Source organism: Anabrus simplex, chromosome 1 (genome assembly GCF_040414725.1).
Source record: "Anabrus simplex isolate iqAnaSimp1 chromosome 1, ASM4041472v1, whole genome shotgun sequence".
NCBI lineage: Eukaryota > Metazoa > Arthropoda > Insecta > Orthoptera > Tettigoniidae > Anabrus > Anabrus simplex.
Genome location: NC_090265.1, coordinates 963,270,851 through 963,296,427, shown reverse-complemented (window position 1 = coordinate 963,296,427; position 25,577 = coordinate 963,270,851). Strand labels below are relative to the sequence as shown.

Here is a 25,577-nt window from a genome sequence, read left to right as displayed (position 1 = left end):
TGTGTATGCGTGCGCGTGTGGGAGTGGTTGTGAATGAGTGTGTATACAGGGGTCTGAGTGAGAGTATAAATGGCTGGGTGTTCTTACTCCAATATTTTCAGGATAAATCAAGATAATTATTATTCTAAGGGTACAGTGTTTGTAGTGTAAATATGTAAATTTAAAATTGTCTACACAAGTTTGTATGGAAGATAGGAAACTTAAAAGGGTCCACCTTTTCAATACAAATAAATGTTATAGTTTATTTATAACATATATTTACACTTGGAACTAGTTTCGACGCTGTTTGGCGTCATCTTCAGCCAAAATGTGGGAAATAGGCTAGCATGTAGACATTTATATTACACAAGGTGTTACATCAGTGTGATTAAATGAGAGAACATGAAGACGCAAAGTACAATGTCAGTTTCAAAGTGGTCATGAAGGGTGAGTCAAAATTGTATAAACATGAGATAACATAATCACTTAAAAATTAAACATATAAACATATAAACTGTAACAAAACCATGCGGAAGTACGAGATGATTGGCATTGGAGATTCAAATCACTTCAGACACTCTTCCATTGAATGTTGCCTGCCGCGAGTGTAGTACAAAACATAGGTTATATTTCAGTAAACACAATCTTCTCAAAAATGCACATAACATTATAAAATATTTCGGTTGAGATGAAATTTGGCAGTTAGGGATTGAAATCACTTATTCAATAAGCGTCAATTCAAAAAAACAGCTGTGAAGGGTGAGACAAGAATTGCACAAGCGTGAGTTTGGACTCGATAAATGCAAAAAACACATGAAACACAATCGAAAATGTAGGTTTGTGATGGATTTGGCACAAAAGGTCTGCGTTTAATCATTCATTGAATGGCACCGGTGCGAGTGTAGTTCAAATGTGAGTTAGGATTTAACAGCCTCTTAGAATTGCACGTGACATCTGAACTCATGGTGCGAGATGAACTTGGCAGTGAAGGTTCGAATTGTAGATATTCAGTAATGTCAATTCAAAACAGTCCATGAAGGGTGAATGCAAAAGCTATATCATACGAGTTAGGACTCATTAAATAATATTTTCAAATACAAATAACATATTCAACTTTTCGTAGTACAAGGTGAAATTGGCAGTTGAAGAATTAAAATTTGTAGGATTTCTTTGTCAGGTGCCATATAAGTCAAGCGCGGCGTAAGTATGAGACAGGGCTCAACATATCCAAACTGGTACAAATGCATATTTGAATCCAAGTGTGAGATGAACATGGCAGATAAAGAATCACTTTGCTGAGGGTGTAGTAAACATATTCAGCTCGACAAGAATATAAAATTGGAATTAAGGAATACGTTCCTCTGAGAGCTTGGAGGTTGACTGTGCCAGTATTTGTGGTGTATTGTTGCAGCGTTACGTGTAGGGTGGGGGCAGGTTTCTATGATGTTTATTGCGGGACCTAAGGCGGTAAAGCTATGGCGCGAGATGAAGAGGAACAGAGCATGTTGGATAGTTTAGGTCTGGGGAGCGACCATTGTTGGATTAGGAGGGGAGAGGGAAGGAGCGGTAGGGGAGGAGGAGTGGAAGGGGGGAAATATGGAGGGTGATGCGGTGAAAGTGTGTGGCGTGACAAAGTATTATGCATAATGTGAAAGACAGATCTGTTTTTCGGGATATTAATGTTTTTGAAAAATTCAATGAGAAAGTCGAATAGGATCTTTGGTTTCTCTGAGATATCATTTACTGTAAGTTTAGGTTGGGATTGAAATATTGGTCTAAATGAATATAGAGGTTTTCAGTGACGTCTAGGAAAGAACCTGACGAAGAAATCCTACAAATTTTAATTCTTCAACTGCCAATTTCACCTTGTACTACGAAAAGTTGAATATGTTATTTGTATTTGAAAATATTATTTAATGAGTCGTAACTCGTATGATATAGCTTTTGCATTCACCCTTCATGGTCTGTTTTGAATTGACATTACTGAATATCTACAATTCGAACCTTCACTGCCAAGTTCATCTCGCACCATGAGTTCAGATGTTACGTGCAATTCTAAGAGGCTGTTAAATCCTAACTCACATTTGAACTACACTCACACCGGTGCCATTCAATGAATGATTAAACGCGGACCTTTTGTGCCAAATCCATCACGAACCTACATTTTCGATTGTGTTTCATGTGTTTTTTGCATTTATCGAGTCCAAACTCACGCTTGTGCAATTCCTTATCTCACCCTTCACAGCTGTTTTTTTGAATTGACGCTTATTGAATAAGTGATTTCAATCCCTAACTGCCAAATTTCATCTCAGCCGAAATATTTTATAATGTTATGTGCATTTTTGAGAAGATTGTGTTTACTGAAATATAACCTATGTTTTGTACTACACTCGCGGCAGGCAACATTCAATGGAAGAGTGTCTGAAGTGATTTGAATCTCCAATGCCAATCATCTCGTACTTCCGCATGGTTTTGTTACAGTTTATATGTTTATATGTTTAATTTTTAAGTGATTATGTTATCTCATGTTTATACAATTTTGACTCACCCTTCATGACCACTTTGAAACTGACATTGTACTTTGCGTCTTCATGTTCTCTCATTTAATCACACTGATGTAACACCTTGTGTAATATAAATGTCTACATGCTAGCCTATTTCCCACATTTTGGCTGAAGATGACGCCAAACAGCGTCGAAACTAGTTCCAAGTGTAAATATATGTTGTAAATAAACTATAACATTTATTTGTATTGAAAAGGTGGACCCTTTTAAGTTTCCTATCTTCCATTCTCAGTTCAATACGGACAAAAATGAAATTCTTAGATTTAAATTTAAACAAGTTTGTATGTAAATATTCAGTAGAGTTTACGTACACATGTGGAGAGGGAGGCACTTCCGTGTATGTGGGGCTTGCCCTTCTCCATCTACCACCCCTAAAGTGTACATGTACAATTTAAGGTAAATAAATAAATAAATAAATAAATAAATAAATAAATAAATAAATAATAATAAAAGCTTTTTTTTTTTTTTTTTTTTGCTAGTTGCTTTACGTCGCACCGACACAGATAGGTCTTATGGTGACGATGGGACAGGGGAAAGGGCTGGGAGTGGGAAGGAAGCGGCCGTGGCCTTAATTAAGGTACAGCCCCAGCATTTGCCTGGTGTGAAAATGGGAAACCACGGAAAACCATTTTCAGGGCTGCCGACAGTGGGGTTCGAACCTACTATCTCCCGAATACTGGATACTGGCCGCATTTAAGCGACTGCAGCTATCGAGCTCAGTAACAATAGCATGGGAGTTTCATCTTAGTGACACTGGAGCTACCATTGCTGCTGGAGGGGCATGGTAAGAGTTCCCACAGCCATCATTCTTCCACACACAGCACTTACTTCCTACATCAGGTCTTGAACTCCTAACTCTACAACCTGCAGTATTTCTTTACACTGTTTTTTGACCAGTTCATTGACGTCGTGCATAGCGTCACTCTTTAACTTTGTCTCAAGTATTTCCTGTTCTAACTTCAGCTGTCCATGTTCTAACATACACTGTCCATCTTTCAGTTCAATTAATTCTGATTTTAGTTCGCACTTAAGTTTGTTTCGAGTTCTGTAATTAGTTGGTTCAGATTACATGTGATCTTACTTTAAAGTTGGTCCTGGTTAGATTTAAATTTGCTATTAAGTCTATCTTAGCTGCATTTAAGTTCATTCTTGAATTCTTTGTGTGTGAGGAGAGCTTGGAGCTGTTTGTATCCATTTTTCTACTCACTACAAAAATCTAACTATGAAGTACACTACCAATCTATCCTGATTCTGCCACCAGTTGCAACGTGAAGGCAGGTAGTAGGTAAAGAAAGACATGACTGGTAGCGTTTACCCTATGATTTATCAACTAACACTAATAGCTACATAATTACACAGGCACACAATAACTCTGGCTAGTGCTCTCTCTGTTCTCCAGTCACAAACGTTATTCACTCTAATGCTTACAAGCTAAACAATTACACCTCATTCACTTCTGCAATGGTCACTTGGACCCTAGGGCTGTCTACAATTAGACTCTGTACAACTTTAGTGGTTGCACACTTCACAGTTTATGCATGTGCAACACAGTCTCACAAGCAGATATGTGGTACAAAATTTGCACAAACACTGTAGTCATCGTTCATGTTTCTATGTCACTCAGCTACACTGTTCTGTCTTAGCCATCAGTTCACAGACAGCTCTCTGTCAACACTGTAGTACAATGATCCAGTATTCCACAGCAGTATATAAACTTTGCAGCATTGTCTCTGCTGACAATCAGTAGCAGAACTGAGCACAAACTGAAACATCACAATCTCTTCTGGCCTCTCATACATAGGGAGGTCAGTAATAGTTAAATTATTTCTATTTTTAAGGCCGACCTTTTCAATACAAACTATGCATGGAGATGTAATGTAATACATAGTTTGTTTTGAAAAGGTGGACCTTAAAAATAAAAATAATTTAACTATTATTGTGATCACAGTTCAATACGAATCAATCATCATGAAATTTATATCTTTTGACTGGGAGGCCAGCCCTTCCAGATATTTTGCAATAGTAGAAGCCCCTGGAGATCTCTGGAATCAGAAAGCTCTGGGTTCCTCTCATGCTGTTGAAGAAGCCTGAGACTAGTGACGACAGTAGTGGTGGAGCGGGCTGGCCTTGTGTGCACAGCTTGCCTCTAGTCACTAGAAGTGGTGACAGGACGGGGCCATTTTTATGACATCACTCGCGGCCGAAACAAGGTTAACTTGCTCCTCCAAAAGTTGCACGTTAAAATGGCAGACGACATACTACCTGACTGGCAAATGTTCTCAAGCAATTTAGCCCGATGGCAGCATAACTCAGCACCTCAACTACAGAATTAGAGGCAGATGATGATGATGATGATGATGATGATGATGATGATGAAGTGGATGGATTATTTGCCTAAATATGTCATATGGCTGGGGGTCATCTTAAAATGTGCATTATGGAAGTTAGCGTGACGGAAGGGTAAACCGAGCAACCATGCAGGCTGTGATGTAAGGCATGGATGGATGGTCAGACAGTATTACCTAAAGCTGCATTTACACTAGCGAAAGTCGCTCGGGTGAAACTTATTGCTTCGAGTGAAATTTCGCACTACCCAAAACAGAGCGCAATTCAGAGCAAAAAATAGCGTGAGTGGCGCGAGCCGCCTTCAACAAGCCTGAACGCTTCTGTTCTTGTTTTGCAGCCAACATGGAAAATTGTTTTGTCCCTCCAGCCGCTGCAGCCACGTTTTCCATCATATCAATGTCATTTTTGATCAAGAAAGGGAAGAAGAAAAATCGGCGCCCTCGACGATGGTGGAGCAAACAATTATTCCTTGGAAGAAGCCAATATGGAAACAGCCTTATGAGAGAAATGGTACAGGAACCCATCGATGATACAATTAAGAACTTCGTCTGCATGAGTACCCAAGATTTTGAACAACTCGTTTCACTGATCAGTGAAAAAGTTGAAAAACAAGACACAACATTCAGAGAAGCAGTAACAGTGAAAGAAAGGTTGGCTGTCACACTGCGTTTCTTAGCAACTGGTGATCCGTACACAAGTTTGCAGTATTTATTTAAAATATCGAAGTGCACAATATCAAAAATCGTCCCAGAAGTTTGTGATGCGTTGATTGAAACACTTCAGGATTATGTGAAGGTAAAGATAATAATTAATCGCATTTAAAACAGTAAAACAACTCGTTATTATATATGTATTTAAAAGAAAATCAAATGAACAAATAGGAATGATAATAATTTAAAATCACACAATATTAATTCAATTTAGAAATACATTTCGTATCCAAACCGCACCCATTTAAAAATAGCATTCGATATATTTGTTAATTGTTGTGGATCAATACCAAAAATGGGTGAAAATGTAAAATAAAGATAAAATAATGGAAGAAAAAATAAATCACAAACCAAGTAAAATTAGTCACAAGCGCAATAGCCCATCTAAATACGACGAATCCAAATGTTCAGGGCCTGTGCCTTCTGAATGTGGTGTTGTCTGCCCACTAGTGGAAGTTCTTCACAATGACCCAAGAATGCTTCAAAATAGGTACCGGTAGGTTTGAAAAAGTAATGAAATGACACAATTTTGCATTATAAACCAATAGTAATAGCTTACCTGATCCAGTGACTCTGCTCTTATTTTCTTTCGATCTTTAACTTCGATATGATACCAGCAGTGCTTTCATCTCCGCTTTCACTGAACAGATAGGAAAGTTTAGTTGATAACTAATTTCCTTCCGCGCATCTTCTCTTTCATTGCAATTGAAATAGTTTTTGTTTTTTGGATTCCACATAAAATCTCTATTTTTGTAGAGCTCGATGAGCTGCAAGCACTGTTCTTGATTCATCCCTCGCGCAACTACAGGGACCACGTTTACACTGAGAGAAATTCGATAAGCGAAACCCTTTGATGCGCGGACAAAAACCAACTGAGCTACGGCTCGCAGCAAGGGCCCTCACTCCACAATTACTCAGAGGTGAAAGAGGGTCTACACTGGGCACAATTCCCTCGCAAAATTATTTCGCGAGTAAATTGCAGCTTAACAACCATGCAGGCTATAATTTATGGCTGGTTCTTCTTCTTCTTGTACCATATTCTCATCGGATGTAGGTTGTCATCAGAACAATCTAAGTCTCGTAGTTTCCATAGACAAGATGTTCCCCTTCTTCCCCTACTTCTCCTTCCTTCAATTATAACTTGTAAGATAAGCTGAAGGAGTCTATATTTATCATTTCGAATGATATGGCCAAAGTAACGTTAAAAATTAAATAATTGAAAAAGAGGTTCAACCTATTCAATACATAGGAAAGAAATGTAGTGATTATATTTTTATTTAATAGTAAATATAAATGGGACCGGTTTCGACCCTAGTCCAGGTCATCGTCAGCCATAAAAACATGTAAAACAATGCATATGAAAAAGAAAAAGAAAAAGATTAATTAAACTCTGGATCGGTATAAGATGAAACAGTACGTAATATTAAGAATGGTAGTATGGCACACGCAATGATAGGCGAAGTCTCACAATGTTTATGAATATTGGAGAACAGTCAAAAGTGCCTGACAGAGTGTGGAAACTGACCCTTTTGACTGTTCTACAATATTCATAAACATTGTGAGACTTCGCCTATCATTGCGTGTGCCATACTACCATTCTTAATATTACGTACTGTTTCATCTTATACCGATCCAGAGTTTAATTAATCTTTTTCTTTTTCATATGCATTGTTTTACATGTTTTTACGGCTGACGATGACCTGGACTAGGGTTGAAACTGGTCCCATTTATATTTACTATTAAATAAAAATGTAATCACTACATTTCTTTCCTATGTATTGAATAGGTTGAACCTCTTTTTCAATTATTTAATTTTTAACGTTAATACTTTCAATACGGAACAATGAAATTTTTATCTTTAAATGGCCAAAGTACTCAAGTTTTTTCTTTTTGATTTGTGCATGACCTCTAGCTCTTTGTTCAGGCGTTAGAGTACTTCAGTGTTTCATTTCTGTCAACCCGTGATATTCTGAACAGGCGTCGGTAGCCCCACAATTCAAAGGATCAAAGTTTTCGGTGGTGTTCTCTGTTAGGGTCCAAGTCTCAGGACCCCAAAGTAAGACAGACAACACATATCATCATTTGAAATTAGCAGCTGTTAATTGATGGCCATGACCAAGAGACGTATTTATAATTAGAAGTAATATATGACATATTTATGATCATCTGATTTTCGCAAAGGCAAAAGTGGTTTCCTTTCTAATTGATATTGTTAGCTAAAGATGTTTAAATTTCCTTTCTATTTTAATGTAGAAATACCAGGTAGGGGTAGGTTTCACTGTTAGGGTGTTGCAGGATAAAAATATAGTACAACTAAGTAGTCGTGTGATCTTTGTGTACTAACCTAGACAATATTTCTTTCCTTACAGTACATTCTTTTGTGCACAGAATAATTTATTTTCTTGTTTTTTTGTTTTCTTGTTATTATTCTGTAAAAAAATGGCTAAGGAGTGCAAGTGTAGGAACTGTGGATGTGGCCAGGGTTTAAGAAGTATGTGGGAGGAGTAGGAGAGTTTGACGGAGATAATAAGCATTCTCTCAGAGGACAGGAAGGAAAGTAAGCCTTCCTCAAACAATGTACAGGATAGAGTAGGTGTAAAAGAGGGATGGGAAGGAAAGGGAAGAACTGTAGAAAACAGGTGGTCTAATGTTTTAACAAAAAAGGATATCGCAGGTTAAGGGCTCTGTTACCGGGCGAGTTGGCCGTGCGCGTAGAGGCACGCGGCTGTGAGCTTGCATCCAGGAGATAGTAGTTTCGAATCCCACTATCGGCAGCCCTGAAGATGGTTTTCCGTGGTTTCCCATTTTCACACCAGGCAAATGCTGGGGCTGTACCTTAATTAAGGCCACGGCCACTTCCTTCCAACTCCTAGGCCTTCCCTATCCCATCATCGCCATAAGACCTATCTGTGTCGGTGCGACGTAAAGCCCCTAGCAAAAAAATAAATAAATAAATAAAGGGCTCTGTTCAGGATCAGAATTCAGGACAGGTGTCTTGTCAGAAATTGGTATGAGTCACTGCAGGTAGAACAACCCAGGGAAGATGAGGAACAGGGAATTGTTGTTGAGAAGTGTGAAAGTAGGAGGAAAGGAAAAGGTAGGAAAGGGAAATGTAGAGTAGAAGATAGGAAAAGACAGGTGGAATAGGGTCACGGGAGGGAGAAAAGGGAGAAGGAAGTAACTTCTGCAGCCGTCAGAAAAGACAGGGCTCACCAGGAGGGAAGGGGATCAAATGAGTTGGATAGGGTTGAGGCTCTGGTTATGGTGGATTCCATTGTTAGACATGTTGGGAAAGTGTGGAGGAAAGGGAACCAAGGTAGAGGAAATAGGTTAAGGAGGATGTTGAGGAAAGTAGAAGGAGGAGGGAAAGGAGAAGACAGTAGTGTTTCACGCTGGTACCAACAACATAAGGGTAGAAGGTATAAGTACTAACATAGTTGGGGATGTGTGGGATCTGGTAAATTCAGCACAGGCGAAGTTAAGGAAGCAGAGATCAGTAGATTACTGTGTAGGAGGGATACTGACTGGAAAGTGATTGTGGATTTAAATGAGACTATGGAGTGGGTATGTGGGAAACTGGGAGTGAGATTCCTAGATCCTAATGGGTGGGTAGGAGATAGAGATCTGCGTTCAGACAGCCTTAACTTAAACTGCAGTGGTACATGTAAGTTGGGCAATTTGTTTAGAAGGGTTATAGGGAGTTACATTCTGGGAAATGGGGTGGTCTAGGGAGCGGTGTTAAGGATACAGGGATCTGGAAGTCAAGTAGGGATGACATACAAATGTTAGTGTTGAACTGTAGAAGTATTATAGAGAAAGGAATAGAATTAAGTAATGTAATAGATATATACTTACCAGATATTGTAATACGAGTTGAATCATTGCTGAAAAATGATATAATGGATGCAGAAATACAGTATTCTCATGGAAGAGGAGTGTGTATCGTAGAGATCGGATAGGAATGGTAGGAGGGGAAGCATCCTTTTTTTGGTGAAAGGAGAATTTGTAAGCTACGAAAAAGTTAAAAATGACAAACATGAAATTCTAGGCCCAATAACAGACCATTTATATTGGTATTATAAATTTACTCATTCGGGACAAATACTTCAGTTTCCCTTTGGGAATCAACATCTATATCATATGATCTCAATTTACCAAATGTCAATTGGGAAGGTAATGCGAACGACAGGAAGCATGACCAACAAATGGCAAATAAGTTAATCTGGGAAATACAGCTGATTCACAGAGTGATGGAATCAACTGGACGTGGTGCTGGTAAAACCAGATGAGCTCTATAGAGAAACCGATGTAATAGATGGTATTAGTGATCACGAAGCTGTTTTTGTTGTAGCTAAAAATAAATGTGATAGAAAAGAAGGTCTTAAAAGTAGGACAACTAGGCAGTACCATCTTCTTTTCCTACCACTTTTTCCCACACGTGTGGGGTTGCGGGTGCGAACTGCATCGCACTTGTGGATTTGGCCCTGTTTTACGGCCAGATGCCCTTCGTGCCACCAGTGCTATAAGGAGGGATGTAATTACTATTGCGAATTCTGTGGTGCTTGGTAGTGTAGTGTATTGTGTGAATATGAAGAGGAGAGTATTGGGAGGGCACAAACACCCAGTCCCCAAGCCAGAAGAATTAATTAGAAGCGATTAAAATCCCCAACCCGGCTGAGACCCTCTGAATCGAAGGCCGGTACGCTGACCATTCAGCCAATGAGTCACACAATTAGGCAGTACCATATCTATATATATAAAATAAGAGTTTTGTCTGTACATTGCTCAGAATTTTCACCATAAATTCTTGCTGTTGATCTGTACATACTGTTACTAATTAAGTCTAATGTTATCATATTACTTTTTATTACGACATTGTTATTCTTTTAACAATTTTAATCACTTAAGTTCAGGGCCCTGATCTTAGTCTTTGTACTAACGGCTGATGATGTTCGCAATATTTGATAATTCAATGAGTGTATTATATTGTATTGAGTAGGTGGTTGTTAATAAAAGAATTTTATAATTTTAATATATTATCCTCAATACGGTTCCATTATGAGATTAATTACATGTTGCTCAGAATTGGAAAAGAATGGTATTTCTGTATCAGTTGTCCACAGTAACAAGGAAATGCACTTTTTACTTTTCCATAATTTCTGTCTGTCTGTCTGTCTGTCTGTCTGTCTGTCTGTCTGTCTGTCTGTCTGTCTGTCTGTCTGTCTGTCTGCATGTATGTACACACATCATGAGAAAACAGCTGAAGAGAATTTCATGAAAATCGGTATGCAAAGTCGGGGGATGAGCCACTACAATCTAAGCTATAAATCATTTTACTCACACTGTGTGAAATGGTAGTTTAGGGAAAGCCCAAAATGTAATTCTCAAATATATTAGTGGTCCGATCGATAAATACTACATAACTGAAGTTATATAGAATTAAATTTCCGATCATTTATGTCTTACACATTTTTACCGTACCGGCTATGAACACAGATATTCATTAATTTGTATTTTTGTTGCTAAGTCCAATTCAACGCCGAGCCACGAGAAAAAGGCTACCAGATTTTAATGAAAATCGGTATATAGAGTCAGGGAATAAGAAACTACAGTCTAAGCTATAACGAAATGTTATTGTTGATAAATCTTATGCGCTTTCGATATTATAGGCCTTCTTTCACATTTAGTTTCTTCCGACTCTGAAATACTACTCTTATCATAGTCAGTACGGCGCCTAAAATTTAATTTTTAATACCTATGTTATTTGTCCTATCGAAAAGTACTACATAACAAAAGTTATAGAGACCGGGCAAGTTGGCCGTGCAGTCAGAAGCACGTGGCTGTGAGCTTGCATCAAGGAGATAGTGGGTTTGAATCCCACTGTCAGTAGCCCTGAAGATGGTTTTCTGTGGTTTCCCATTTTCACACCAGGCAAATGCTGGGGCTGTACCTTAATTAAGGCCACGGCCGCTTCTTTCCAACTCCTAGGCCTTTCCTATTCCATCGTCGCCATAAGACCTATCTGTGTTGGTGCGACATAAAGCAACTAGCAAAAAAAGAAAATAGAGAATACAATTTCTGATCATTTAAACTTTATTCAGTTTTACCGTACTGACTATGATAAGAGTAGTATTTCAGAGTCGGAAGAAAACTAAATGTGAAAGAAGGCCTATAATATCGAAAGTGCATAAGATTTATCAACAATAACATTTCGTTGACCAATGTTTGTTGAGATGTTGTTTGTCTCTTATACTGCCACTCAACTACGATAGATAGGACTACTGCTACATACTGAGTATAACGCCTGACTGAATACTGGCAGGAAATAGCTGGGGAGTTGGAAAACTTTCTTTCTAGCATGCCATTCCTCTGATTCATACATTTTCTGATACTGCTGGTACGTAATACACGGATTTATCATAGTAAGTGATAAAAATCATTGCTATCCGTATTGAAGATACTGAATGTAGGATGCTAAAAGGTTAGTTTTTTCCACCTATTCAATACATATAAATTTTGTAAATTAGGAATTTATTATTGATTCCACTTGAGACATGTTTCGCCCTTCATTGAGGGCATCATCAGTCAAAATATCACCTCAAGGTAAAAAATCAGGTAACTGGTTAGTAGTTGACATGTACAAATTAATACATATTATTAATACAATTACAAATTTTTTTTTTTTTTTTTTTTTTTTGCTATTTGTTTTACGTCGCACCGACACAGATATGTCTTATGGCGACGATGGGATGGGAAAGGCCTAGGAAGTGGAAGGAAGCGGCCGTGGCCTTAATTAAGGTACAGCCCCGGCATTTGCCTGGTGTGAAAATGGGAAACCACGGAAAACCACCTTCAGGGCTGCCGACAGTGGGGCTCGAACCCACGATCTCCCGATTACTGGATACTGACCGCACTTAAGCGACTGCAGCTATCGAGCTCGGTATTACAAAAATTAAGTATGGGAAATAGTTGTACAAAAGTGATGGTTGAACATATAGGTTTATAGATGTATGGGAAATAGTTGTACAAAAGTGATGGTTGAACACATAGGTTTATAGATGTTCAACCATCACTTTTGTACAACTATTTCCCATACTTAATTTTTGTAATTGTATTAATAATATGTATTAATTTGTACATGTCAACTACTAACCAGTTACCTGATTTTTTACCTTGAGGTGATATTTTGACTGATGATGCCCTCAATGAAGGGCGAAACATGTCTCAAGTGGAATCAATAATAAATTCCTAATTTTCAAAATTTATATGTATTGAATAGGTGGAAAAAACTAACCTTTCAGCATCCTACATTTATCATAGTATTCCAGCTATTCGATCCCTACTCTGACGCACGTTTTTGAACGAGCAGTGTGCTCACTTAAGGCGGTGGCTCACTTAGTGGTAGTAGTACGACCTGGTCTAGAATTACAATTTAGGCCTATTCCAAATTATAGTACCACAATTCAATAACAAACTATAAATTCAACCCTGAAAAGAGCAGTTTCTTAAGAAGGGCTTCTTCCTCTTCACTTATATTAAATTCTACATTAATTTTATTCCGAATTGAGATTTCACGACTCATCGGGTACTCCTAGGAAACAGATTGCCCTGGGACTCTCCACCATTCGACACTCCCCCCCGCCGAAAAAAGACGGAGAGTCTTCACGCATCATGGCTATGTGCGGGTTGGTCATCCAGCTCTGGAACTTTGGACTGTTAGATCTGCAGCATAGTACTGTTCGTTAAAAGTGAGAAAATGTGTGGTTTTTCGTTTGATCGAGTATTTCATATGAAAGCATTTCTTTTAACACGTTAGGTGCCACGTGCCGCCATATGGCGTCACGGTGGTCTTCAAATTTGAGATGGCGTGACGCCATATGGCGGCACACCGTTCTTGAAATCAGAGTTGGCGTGACGCCATATGGCGGCACAGTTGAGTTTCAGGCGATGCGCCGTAGATAATCAGCTGTGGCATCTATGCGCGTAAAATTGGTACTACGTGAAGGGCGAACTTCAGGGTCTATTCCAGCTATGTATTTTTACTGTATGCCACCATGTGGCGCCACAGTATTCTTCCGAAGCCACTGACTGGCCAGTGGTCATTGTCACAGGTGAAAGCGCGCCAGGCATTGTTTATTCCTCGTTTACGTACTATCACTCAGTTTATATAGTTGTGCAAAAATATAAAAAAAAATGGAAGATATAGGTAATAATCTTACGAGGGAACACATCCATGTGTTACACTCGGATTCGGTTGAGATTTGGTAGGAATATTCGTGGGAGGCAGTAGAATGCTAAGGTGAAATCTGTATGTACCCAGCGCAAGTTTAAACGCCAAAATTGAACAAATAAATAGTCATAAAATTAGAAGTGCCGCGGGAGTTTCGGGGTGTGGCGGAGAGGTAGGGAAGCGAAGCAGCGGACGTGAACCAACCGGGCTGCGTCGAGCTGCGTCAGCAGCCAGGTAGGGTATAGTTAGCGCGCTCCCCTTAACTTCCCGATCAGATGTGCAAAACGTAAATATGAAAACAGCACATGAAACAAGTGTACAAAGGACGATGTTTGAACAACGATGTCAATAAGGTTTGAAAAATTACAACGAGTAACAAGAACTCGGGCATGCCGAGACGCATATTTTCATTGTTTAGAGTTATCAGAAAACTGTTCACAACAATATGTAATGTAATATAAGTACTTGTATTGCATTTTACTAGGTTTTCATACATATTGCGTTAATTTGAATTAGCAAATAAATATCCCGTATTTAAATTTGTGTTGCACATTCCATGTCAAAAAATTCTGTGACACCATATGGCGTCACGCTATATTTTACCTTTCCTAAAAATTGATGTGACACCATATGGCGTCACACATTACCATGGTATGGTGAGATAAAATTTACTTAGTACATTATATAAATACATCCCAAGATTATATAAACAGACTACAACGTATACAATTGCTTTGGCACCAGCGGAATGCAATTCAAAAACATGCGTGGCACCAGCGGAATAGTGTGCTACAATCGGCTCGGCACTCAACGTGTTAATCGCGCCATTCCTACTGATGTCATTGTAATGACCTATTTAATTTCAGTTGGGAAAACCACTAAGACCGTCTTTCTGAGGATGTCAAAGGCAGGTGGAGAGTGAGTGTCTGCGATTATAGTAAAAACTCCCCAACCTGATTGTGACTGATGGTAGGCAAGTGGGCCTACCATTACAATGAAAATTCCATAACCCACTCTTCATATGAGAAAAGACATCTGGTGACTTCTCCGTCGTGTTTCTAAGGTAACGTTAAGAGCTATGCAATTTAATACAATCTTGCTCACAACGTGTACACTACCTAACCTAGAATTCTGTATATAATGTAGAATTCCGTAGCGAAGCACGGGTACATCAGCTAGTGGCTGATAAAACAGGCATGAGAGAGTTTTTAAAAAGTAACTATGGCCGGTGGAAAGCGGTAAATAAAAACGTAAACATACTTTGGGATGGGGTTAAAGCAAATGTTGAGAAATGTGAAAACAGGTTTGTACCTTTCAAGGTAGTAACGAATGGTAAAGATCCACTATATTATAACAGAGAAGTAAAGAGACTAAGGAGGAGCAGGCTGGAAAAAATAGAGTTAGAAATGGCTGTGGAAGTAAGGATAAATTGAAGGAAATTACTAAGAAACTGAATCTAGCAAAGAAATCAGCTAAAGATAACATGATGGTACGCATAATTGGCAGTCATACAAATTTTAGTGAAAAATGGAAGGGTATGTATAGATACTTTAAAGCAGAAACAGGTTCTAAGAAGGACATTCCAGGAATCATTAATGAACAAGGGGAGTGTGTATGCGAGGATCTTCTAGAGGCAGAAGTATTCAGTTGGTAGTACGTAAGGATTGTTGATTACCAGGATAATGTCCAGATAGAGAAGGTGACTAGAGAAGTATTAAAATTTACCTATGATAACGACATTTATAATAAATTACAAAACTAGAAAAGCAGTTGGAATTTATATGATTTTGGGGTATATACTAAAGACAATGGGTTGTGATAAGTACAATATCTGAAGTACTTATTTGATTATTGATTGCATGAAGGACCTATACCAAATGAACGGAGAGTTGCTATAGCAGCCCCTGTATATATAGGAAAAGGATGATAGACATAAAGCTGAAAATTACAGACCAGTCAGTTTGATATGCATTGCATGTAAGCTTTGGGAAAGCATTCTTTCTGATTATATTTTAAATGTTTGTAAAATTAATAACTGGTTCAATAGAAGGCAGTTTGAATTTAGGAAAGTTATTCCACCAAAACTCATTTGTACAATTCCAACAAAAGATACAGCAGATATCTTGGATTCAGGAGGTCAAAAGGAATGTGTCACGATTGACCTATCTAAGGCATTTGATAGGGTACATGGGAGACTACTGGCAAAAATGAGTGCAATTGGACTTGACAAAAGAGTGACTGAATGGGTGGCTCTGTTTCTAGGAAATAGAACTTAGAGAATTAGAGTAGGTGAAGCTTTATCTGTCCCTGTAATAATTAAGAGGGGAATTCCACAAGGCAGTATTATTGGACCTTTATGTTTTCTTATACTGTATATCAATGATATGTGTAAAGAAGTGGAATCAGAGATAAGGCTTTTCGCAGATGATGTTATTCTGTACAGAGTAATAAATAAGTTACAAGATTGTGAGAGACTGCAAAATGACCTTGATAAAGTTGTGAGATGGACAGTAGGCAATGGTATGATGATATAAACGGGGTTAAAAGTCAGGTTGTGAGTTTCACGAATACGAAAAGTCCTCTCAGTTTTAATTATTGCATTGATGGGGGTGAAAGTTCCTTTTGGGAATCATTGTAAATACCTAGGTGTTAATATAAGGAAAGATCTTCATTGGGGTGATCACAAAAATCAGATTGTAAGAAAAGGGGTACAGATCTCTGCAAATTGTTATGAGGCTATTTAGAGGTTGAGAAGGCATATTAGTCTTTGGTAAGAAAACCAACTAGAGTACGGTTCCAGTTTATGGGACCCTCACCAGGATTACTTGATTCAAGAACTGGGAAAAATCCAACGAAAAGCAGCTCGATTTGTTCGGGGTGATTTTCGACAAAGGAGTAGCGTTGGTCCATCATTGGACATTATAAATTTTCCAGCTAACTCATTCCAGGTTGCCAGCGTTTCGCCCCAGTGTGCTAAGCTGGGCTCATCAGTTGTTAAATAGCACACCTACCAAGACGCATGGCTATATTGGTATTATAAATATACTCATTCAAGACAAATATTTCAGGTTCCTTATGGGAATCAACATCTACCTTATATCATCTGATGGCCAGGCAGGCATCAATTTTCGGTAATGACACAAAGTCCCTCATAGTGCACTGGCACTGTCGGTGGCTCCAAGTAGCCTACGCAGTGGCCTCCACAGTAAGCACTAGCCATGCGTCTTGGCAGCTGTGCTATTTACAAACTGATGGGTCCATCTTAGCATACTGGGGCGAAACGCTGGCAACCAGGAATGAGTTAGCTGGGGGAAAAAATGTATAATGTCCAATAATGGACCAACTATATTGGTATTATAAATTTACTCATTTAGCACGAATATTTAAGGTTCCCTACAGGAATCAATATCTATATTATTAAGTGGTATATTCCGAGCTGTTGGTGGAGAGATGGCGTGGAATGACATTCGTAGATGAATAAGTTTGAGTGGTATCTTTAAAAGTAGGAAAGATCACAATATGAAGATAAAGTTGGAATTCAAGAGGGAAAACTGGGGAAAATATTCGTTTATAGGAAGAGGAGTTAGGGATTGGAATAACTTACCAAGGGAGATGTTCAATAAATTTCTAATTTCTTTGCAATCATTTGAGAAAATGCTAGGAAAACAACAGACAGGAAATCTGCCACTTGAGCGACTGACCTAAATGCAGATCAGTAGTGAATGATTGAAAAATATTATCGGGTTTTGGTATGGCAGGGAAACAATTTACTAGTTGGCAACACTGGTGGCTAGCTGTCAGAATAAGCACCATGTTTTAACAGGACCCATAATGGACCACGGATCTTTTGCCATCTTAGCTGACAACTCCAATTACAATAACTGCAAATGGGATTTGCAATACAATACTAAAAAAAAAAAGTTAATAATGGTATCGCAATTTGACGCTACCCTGGAGGCATACCAAATACAGTAGAGATAATACAGGACTGTATGCGAGATATCAAGGGACTGCAATTTGAACTCTGTGTAGTGGTGTGACCTGGAGTTACTTACCCTGTCATAAGAGCGTGTGCGTTAGTTGGTGAAGTTTGTGGTTTTATTTAGGGCCTATGCATTTGGAGTAAGTTAAAATTGGTAATTAATTGCATGTATCGTTCATGTATATCTCCCCCCATCATGAACTGAATTTGGCTGGAGCAGAAGAATTCTCAGTCTTTCTTCAGTTTCCCTAGTTTTAACTAGATTAAAATATAATATTCTTGTTTTATTTTATAGTACAGCAGTTAAACTTCAATAGTGATGTGGTGCTCAAGTAGGTGTGATCTGTGGGTTTTGAAATATCAGAAAAGTGACCTGGGCAAGAAAGTGTACAAGAAAGAAGACATAACACTTATATTAAGAACTAAGTTATAAGATCTGTTCAGATCATTTTCAAGTCAATGACTTCAGAAATTCCTGCCATCTCAATCCTATATACTGCCTGCTCTATGCTATGCGGTTAACATGCTGTTCAGCGTGACCTCTTAGTGCCACAAACCTCCGCTAGAGGTGCCAGCTAATGCACCCAGTTTATCTCCGTGCCCACATTGTTGTGTTCCCGTGCGTTTGCATTGAGTATTTATGTGTGTGTCTCTGGTTGTAAAATGATGAATTGTTGTGTTCCTCTCTGTATATCATAGCAAGGAATCCAAATTCTTCAGGTGTGAGGTTTCCTGACCCCCCCCCAGTAAAGTACTTTGGGAAAATTGGCTTAAAGCTATATCAAAGCAAGGAACAACCAAGGATAGTCAATAGATTCCATCCATTTATTCTTGTGTTTGCAGCCTGAATTTTGGAGATAAAGGATAAAACTAAAAGAAAAATGTATTGAAGCCAGACAGTGTGCCTAGTCAGTCTTCGAATTATCCCCATTACCTTCAATCCAGAAAAATAGCTCCACAAAAAACCAGACAGCGACAAGATATTTCTTCGGAACAAATCTATGATGAAACAAACTCTTCAACCACAGAAAATTCATTGAATGACAAGTACAAAATTCATGTGAACAATGATGCCTTCAATCCAAGTCAGTATTCCAAGAAGTAAGAATGACAGCAGTCATCAGAAAATCATGCATTAGAGGCTCCGATTGAGAATTCTGAGATGGCAATAAAAGCAGATGACTAACCATACTGAACTTAAAAGACTACAGAGGAATAAAGTAAAGGAAGCAGCTAAATATAATAACAAGAGACCGTTTATCTTTTAGATAAAATCCATAATTTATGCAAGACAAAATCTGCGCGTTCAGAACAAATCACACGGTACTGTATGGCGTGGAGAATAGTTATGAATATTGGAGGACTCTTGGTCTAGTGTCAGCTGCATCACAAAGTACTCTGGACAGGCAGCCTAAATGGGAAATGTTGAGTGTGGTGTTGGAATTTCCCAATTAGTGAAGGAAAACTTAGAGCTGAATGTGAAACTCTAAGACCAACAGAGAGGAGTGTAACAGTGATTGCCAATTAAATGTCTAATTAGGTACGGCTCCTCTACGATCGAATCAGTGACAAGTTTGTTTGCGTGATCAATGTTGAAGGTGTATGCAACACAGATTTTCGAAAATCTGCTCTCGCGAATAAACTGTTGTTATGCTGCAAAGAGACTTTCAAAAAAGTTCCCTATTCCGGCTGCCTACTTACTCATTAAAGGCTTAGAGGACTCCGATCTATTCCCTTTAGTTCAGAAATGATTAATGCTGTTAACTGACAATCATAAAATCAATTTTTCTATGTTTAAACATTTTGGAGAGGGAAAAGTGAGAACCTGTGTGACTCATCCATATTATCCTAGTTGTAAAGTTCTTTTAAGTTTGACTATTACCATCTGATAAATGTGAGATCCCAGTTCCTAGACAGAGAAATGACAGCGATTGCATCATCACCTCCAAATATGTGAAAGAAGTTTATCGCCTCCAATGAGACTTGACACCAAGCCTGTTCGGTATTACGAAAAACCTGAGGAATTTGGAAAATATTAATGTTCTGCTGAACAAATATTTCCCCAGCAGTTACTGCTGCTATTTGCTTCATGAAAGAAAACCATGCCCGTTTATAAACACAACATTTAGACTTTTCATACGCGGAATCAACAGTGAGCTTCATGGAATCAATTTACAAAATGTCCACACTCCACGACGTCATTGACAGAACTCAGCACATTCGGCAAAACAACGCAGATTGTGTGCATTTCTGTTCACCAGCAGATAAATACTACAATGATTGAATGATGATTTTGTTGAGTACGTTAAAATAATTCAGTTGGAATCAAAACATGCAAAACTGAAAAGTCTGACTAATGAGACGGCAGATACTGTCTCGCGAACTGAAATCTATAGCGAAATGTGTGCCTTATCTGTTGAAAAATGGGCTCTTTTATGTTCTCACTAGATGACTTTCTGGAGACGCAATAGAAGCTCTGTTTAGCGCAGTAAGATTGGGTGGTGGATACAGTGACATGACAGACGCACGACTGCAGTATGTGCTATAAAACGTATTCCGAAATCTGGTCATGAAAAAAGGATCAGTGAAATTGTGATAGAAAATTTGTGCATCCACTGCTGGTAGCTAACAGTAAGAAAAGGACTGAAAAGGTGCTCCGTTATGCGTGTTGAGAAAATTCTGAATTTTTTGTGCCATGCAACAATGTAATGATCCTAATATATCTAATGTAACTGATAAAATTGTATATATTTTATGTTTCTATAACTTAAGCCAAGCTGAAATGTGAAACGTTAGTTTCTGTCCATGCATTGTATTGAAACTGTATTGCACTGACATTGTGTATTGACACTTAGTAACATATTAAGGATTATTTTTCATGTTATATTGGTGTTACGAACAAACTTTCATTTAACTAACATGTGCTCTGGGTGCAGTAAATGCTGCTATCTGTAATGTCACTGTAAGTGCAATTCTCGAGATACAGAGCAGGCAGTATGTAGAGATTGAGACAGCGGTTTAGTGTAGAATTGCTAATTCAAGGTAAAGGTGAGAATGTAACTGCTAATTAGACCTGCTCTAATGTTAGCTATAACAAGTGAATTATTGCACCCTCCAGAGTACAATATTTGCTCATTAGATGTCACTATATTACTTCTAATGAAATCTCATTAAGAAAAAAGGAATGAGCCCTTTCACAGCTGTGCATTTCACATCTAGAAAATATGTCTAATTTCAGACTTTAAATAATACATACATACATCATCATTATAGACTGTTATGCCTTTCAGCGTTCAGTCTGCAAGCCTCTGTGAATTTACTACATGTCGCCACAATCCTCGATTTGAAACTAGTGCTGTGGCCTCATTTAATTCTATACCTCTAATCTTTAGAAAATGAGTCTAACCATCGTCGTCTTGGTCTACCTTTACTTCTCTTACCCTCCATAACAGACACCATTATTCTTCTAGGTAACCTATCCTCTTCCATTCGCATCACATGACCCCACCACCGAAGCCGGTTTATGCGTACAGCTTCATCCATCGAGTTTATTCCTAAATTAGCCTTTAACTCCTCATTCCAAGTACCCTCCTGCCATTGTTCCCACCTGTTTGTACCAGCAATCATTCTTGCTACTTACATGTCTGTTACTTCTAACTTATGAATAAGATATCCTGAGTCCACCCAGCTTTCGCTCCCGTAAAGCAAAGTTGGTCTGAAAACAGACTGATGTAAAGATAGTTTCGTCTGGGAGCTGACTTCCTTCTTACAGAATACTGCTGATCGCAACTGCGAGCTCACTGTATTAGCTTTATGACACCTTGATTCAATCTCACTTACTATATTACCATCCTGGGAGAACACACAACCTAAATACTTGAAATTATTGACCTGCTCTAGCTTTGTATCACCAATCTGATATTCAATTCTGTTGAATTTCTTACCTACTGAAATCAATTTAGTCTTCGAGAGGCTAATTTTCATACCATACTCATTGCACCTATTTTCAAGTTCCCAGGTTTTCGGCACAATCTGCCCATTAAGACCAAGTCGTCAGCATAAGCCAGACTGCTTACTACATTTCCATCTAACTGAATACCTCCCTGCCATTTTATACCTTTCAGCAGATGATCCATGTAAATTACGAACAGTAAAGGTGAAAGATTACAGCCTTGTCTAACCCCTGTAAGTAGCCTGAACCAAGAACTCATTCTACCATCAATTCTCACTGAAGCCCAATTGTCAACATAAATGCCTTTGATTGATTTTAATAATCTTCCTTTAATTCCATAGTCCCCCAATATAGCGAACATCATTTCCCTCGGTACCGTGTCATATGCTTTCTCTAGATCTATGAAACATAAACACAACCGCCTATTCCTTTCGTAGCATTTTTCAATTACCTGGCGCATACTGAAAATCTGATCCTGACAACCTCTCTATGGTCTGAAACCACACTGGTTTTCATCCAACTTCCTCTCAACCACTGATCGCATCCTCCCTTCCAAGATGCCAGTGAATAATTTGCCTGGTATACTAATCAATGAGATACCTCCATAGTTGTTGCAGTCCTTCCTGTTCCCTTGCTTATAGATAGGTGCAATTACTGCTTTTGTCCAATCTGAAGGTACCTTACCAACACTCCATGCTAATCTTACTACTCTATGAAGCCATTTCATCCCTGCCTTCCCACTATACTTCACCATTTCAGGTCTAATTTCATCTATTCCTGCTGCTTTATGACAATGGATTTTATTTACCATCCTTTCCACTTCCTCAAGCGTAATTTCACCAACATAATTTTCCTCCTCCCCATGAGCTTGGCTGTTCGCAACACCACCAGGATGATTTCCATTAACATTGAGATGTTCAAATTATTCCCTCCACCTCTCCAGTGATTCCTTGAGATCTATTATGAGTCCACCTGAATTACTCAAAACGCTGTTCATTTCCTTTTTCCCTCCCTTCCTAAGATTCTTTATTACTGTCCAGAAAGGTTTCCCTGCTGCTTTCCAGATTACCAAAATCTTCCCATGACTTCTTTTTGGATTCAACAACTATTTGTTTCGCTCTGTTTCTTTCATCTACGTACAAATCCCTGTCTGCCTCGGCCCTTGTTTGGAGCCATATCTGATAAGCCTTCTTCTTATGTTTACAAGCTGCTCTCGCTTCATCATTCCACCAAGATGTTCACCTTTTCCCATCTTTACACACAGTTGTTCTGAGGCATTCCCTTGCTATTTCTACTACAGCATCGCTGTATGCCACCCATTCATTTTCTATATCCTGAACCTGCTTACTGTCTACTGTTCAAAACTTCTCACTAATCATATCCATGTACTGCTGTCCAATTTCCTCGTCCTGGAGATTTTCTACCCTTATTCGTTTGCAGACAGATTTCACTTTCTCTACCCTAGGCCTAGAGATACTTAGTTCACTAGAGACCACATAGTGGTCTGTATCATCGTAAAATCCCCAGAAAACTTGTACATTCCTAACAGATTTCCTAAATTCAAAGTCCTAAGATATAGTCTATATGGATCTGGTACTCCTAGCGTCCCATGTGTAGCAGTGAATAGCCTTATGCTTGAAGAATGTATTCGTAACTGCTACACCCATACTAGCACAGAAGTCCAGCAAACGCTTCCCATTCCCATTAGCTTCCATATCATCCCCACATTTACCAATCACCCTTTCGTATCCTTCAGTTCTATTCCCAACTCTCACATTGAAATCGCCCATTAGCACTATTCTATCCCTGCTCTTGACCCTGACCACGAAGTCACTCAATGCTTCATAAAACTTGTCAACTTCATCCTCATCTGCACCCTCACATGGTGAATACATGGAGACAATTCTAGTCCTAATTCCTCCAACTGACAAATCTACCCACATCATTCGCTCATTTACGTGCCTAACAGAAACTATGTTGCGTGCAATGGTATTTCTGATAAAGAGCCCTACCCCAGACTCTGCCCTTCCCTTCCAACACCCGTCAAGTACACTTTATAATCTCCTAACTCTTCCTTGTTATCTCCCCTTACCTGAATATCACTTACTCCTAGCACATCCAGATGCATCCTCTTTGCTGACTCAGCCTGTTCTATTTTCTTTCTTCCATAAGCCCCATTAATATTGATAGCTCCCCATCGAATTCCGTTTCATTTGCCAAGTTGTCACCAAAGAGTCCCTTGCCTGTCAAATGGGAGTGGGACTCCGTTACTCCCATAGGTCCGAGGCTCGCTTAAAATGTTCTGAACTCGGTAAATTCATGAAGCAGGATGCTACCCTACTTGTGCATAGTCCAAGTGAGGATCTCTCCTCTAACGGGGTTACGGACCACCGGTGAATTGTATAGTCCTAGCCGCCTGAGCACAAGGAGGGCCATGACTCAGAATATGTCCGAGATGCCTACTCCCATTCCATAGCAACTGGTATCCCGACTCTAAGGACCACTTACTAGGCCACTCAGCCGTTGCCCATAGTTCACGAACTAGGATGCGACTACAGTAACCCACGGCATGAACCATACTTTAAATAATAACCTGCTAAATAATACTTCCTTAATTTATCCAAAATTGCTTCAGCAAATTTGAGTTAATATCTTAATAACACCTTTTCGTCCGACTCATTGGCTGAATGGTCAGCGTTGAGGCCTTCGGTTCAGCAGGTCCTGGGTTCGATTCCCGGCCGGATTGGGGATTTTAATCGTGTTTGATTAATTCTTCTTAATTATTAATTCCTGTTCATATTCAGACACTACACTACCAACCACCACAAAAACACGCAATAGTGATTACATCCTTCCATATTATGTTGGCGCCAGGAGGGGCATCATGCCGTAAAACAGGGTCAAATCCATTTGTGCGACACAGTTCGCACCCGCGACCCCTCAGGTGTGGGCAAAGCGGTAAAAGAAGAAAAAGATCTTAATAACACTTTCTTTCTACACGTAATTTAATTTGTCCATTTACGTACATTAATTTCCATTGATATTTGAATTTGGCGCGAGTTTCCAGATCACGCCACTACGACTCTCATTTTAACATTTCGGCATAGTCAACTATAGGCCCTACTGTTTTGTCCCACTATATCCATACAGGCTGTGATTACCAAAGAACCGTCAGATTGTAGCATTATGTCCCCAACAACAAACGAACATCAGAGAGCAGTACCACCGCTGGTGAAAGTTTGGTAAAGATTTACCCCAGATAATGGAAAATAATGTATACTCGGCTGCGACGATGTATTTTCAGAGTTACGATTTTGCACATGGTTTGCGCACGGGCCACGTTTGGTGCTATCTAATTAATGGCGAAGTACAACACAACAACATAACCAAAGTTGTGTAAGAACACACATCATTACTAACCATTACAACTTGAAGTAGAATAACGGACATGTGTACCAAAAGGATTCCTCTGAAAGTGATGAAGTCTTGTAGCCAACAACATTGCTATACAACATAAAATACTTATAGTGCCCCAATAAATTAACCCCTATCCACCCGAGTGAAAGTTTAATGGGGCTTATGGTTCCGATTCCGATCTGTAGCTAGCTTCTGCTACAGGTAGTTCCCGTTGGAAATTTTAGATGGCGCTGGAGGTCATTCACAACGTGTAGATAGTTGTAAACAGGTTCTGTAGATGGAACGCAGGTAGGCAGGAAATGAGCGATATTGATATTAATAATTAAAGCCAGTTTGCTAGTGGTGGGCGAAATTCTCGTACGAGATAGAGACTGACGTCACCACTCTCGATGCATCT

The 25,577-nt window shown here is 39.0% G+C and overlaps 1 protein-coding gene across 2 annotated transcripts in view; it reads right to left on the bottom strand.

Annotated features, from left to right (window-relative positions):
* LOC136857819 (uncharacterized) overlaps positions 1-25,362 on the bottom strand; it is a 132,085-nt gene extending 106,723 nt beyond the window's left edge. The window contains exon 1 of one of the 2 annotated variants that reach the window (XM_067136768.2): positions 25,184-25,362. In XM_067136768.2, the coding sequence (XP_066992869.1) occupies positions 25,184-25,265 (82 nt within the window). In that variant the 5' untranslated portion in view covers positions 25,266-25,362. Of the gene's footprint in view, positions 1-24,789; positions 24,895-25,183 lie in introns of those variants that run through there. The other variant, XM_067136771.2, reaches the window with a different exon arrangement.
* Positions 25,363-25,577: the final 215 nt, after the last annotated feature.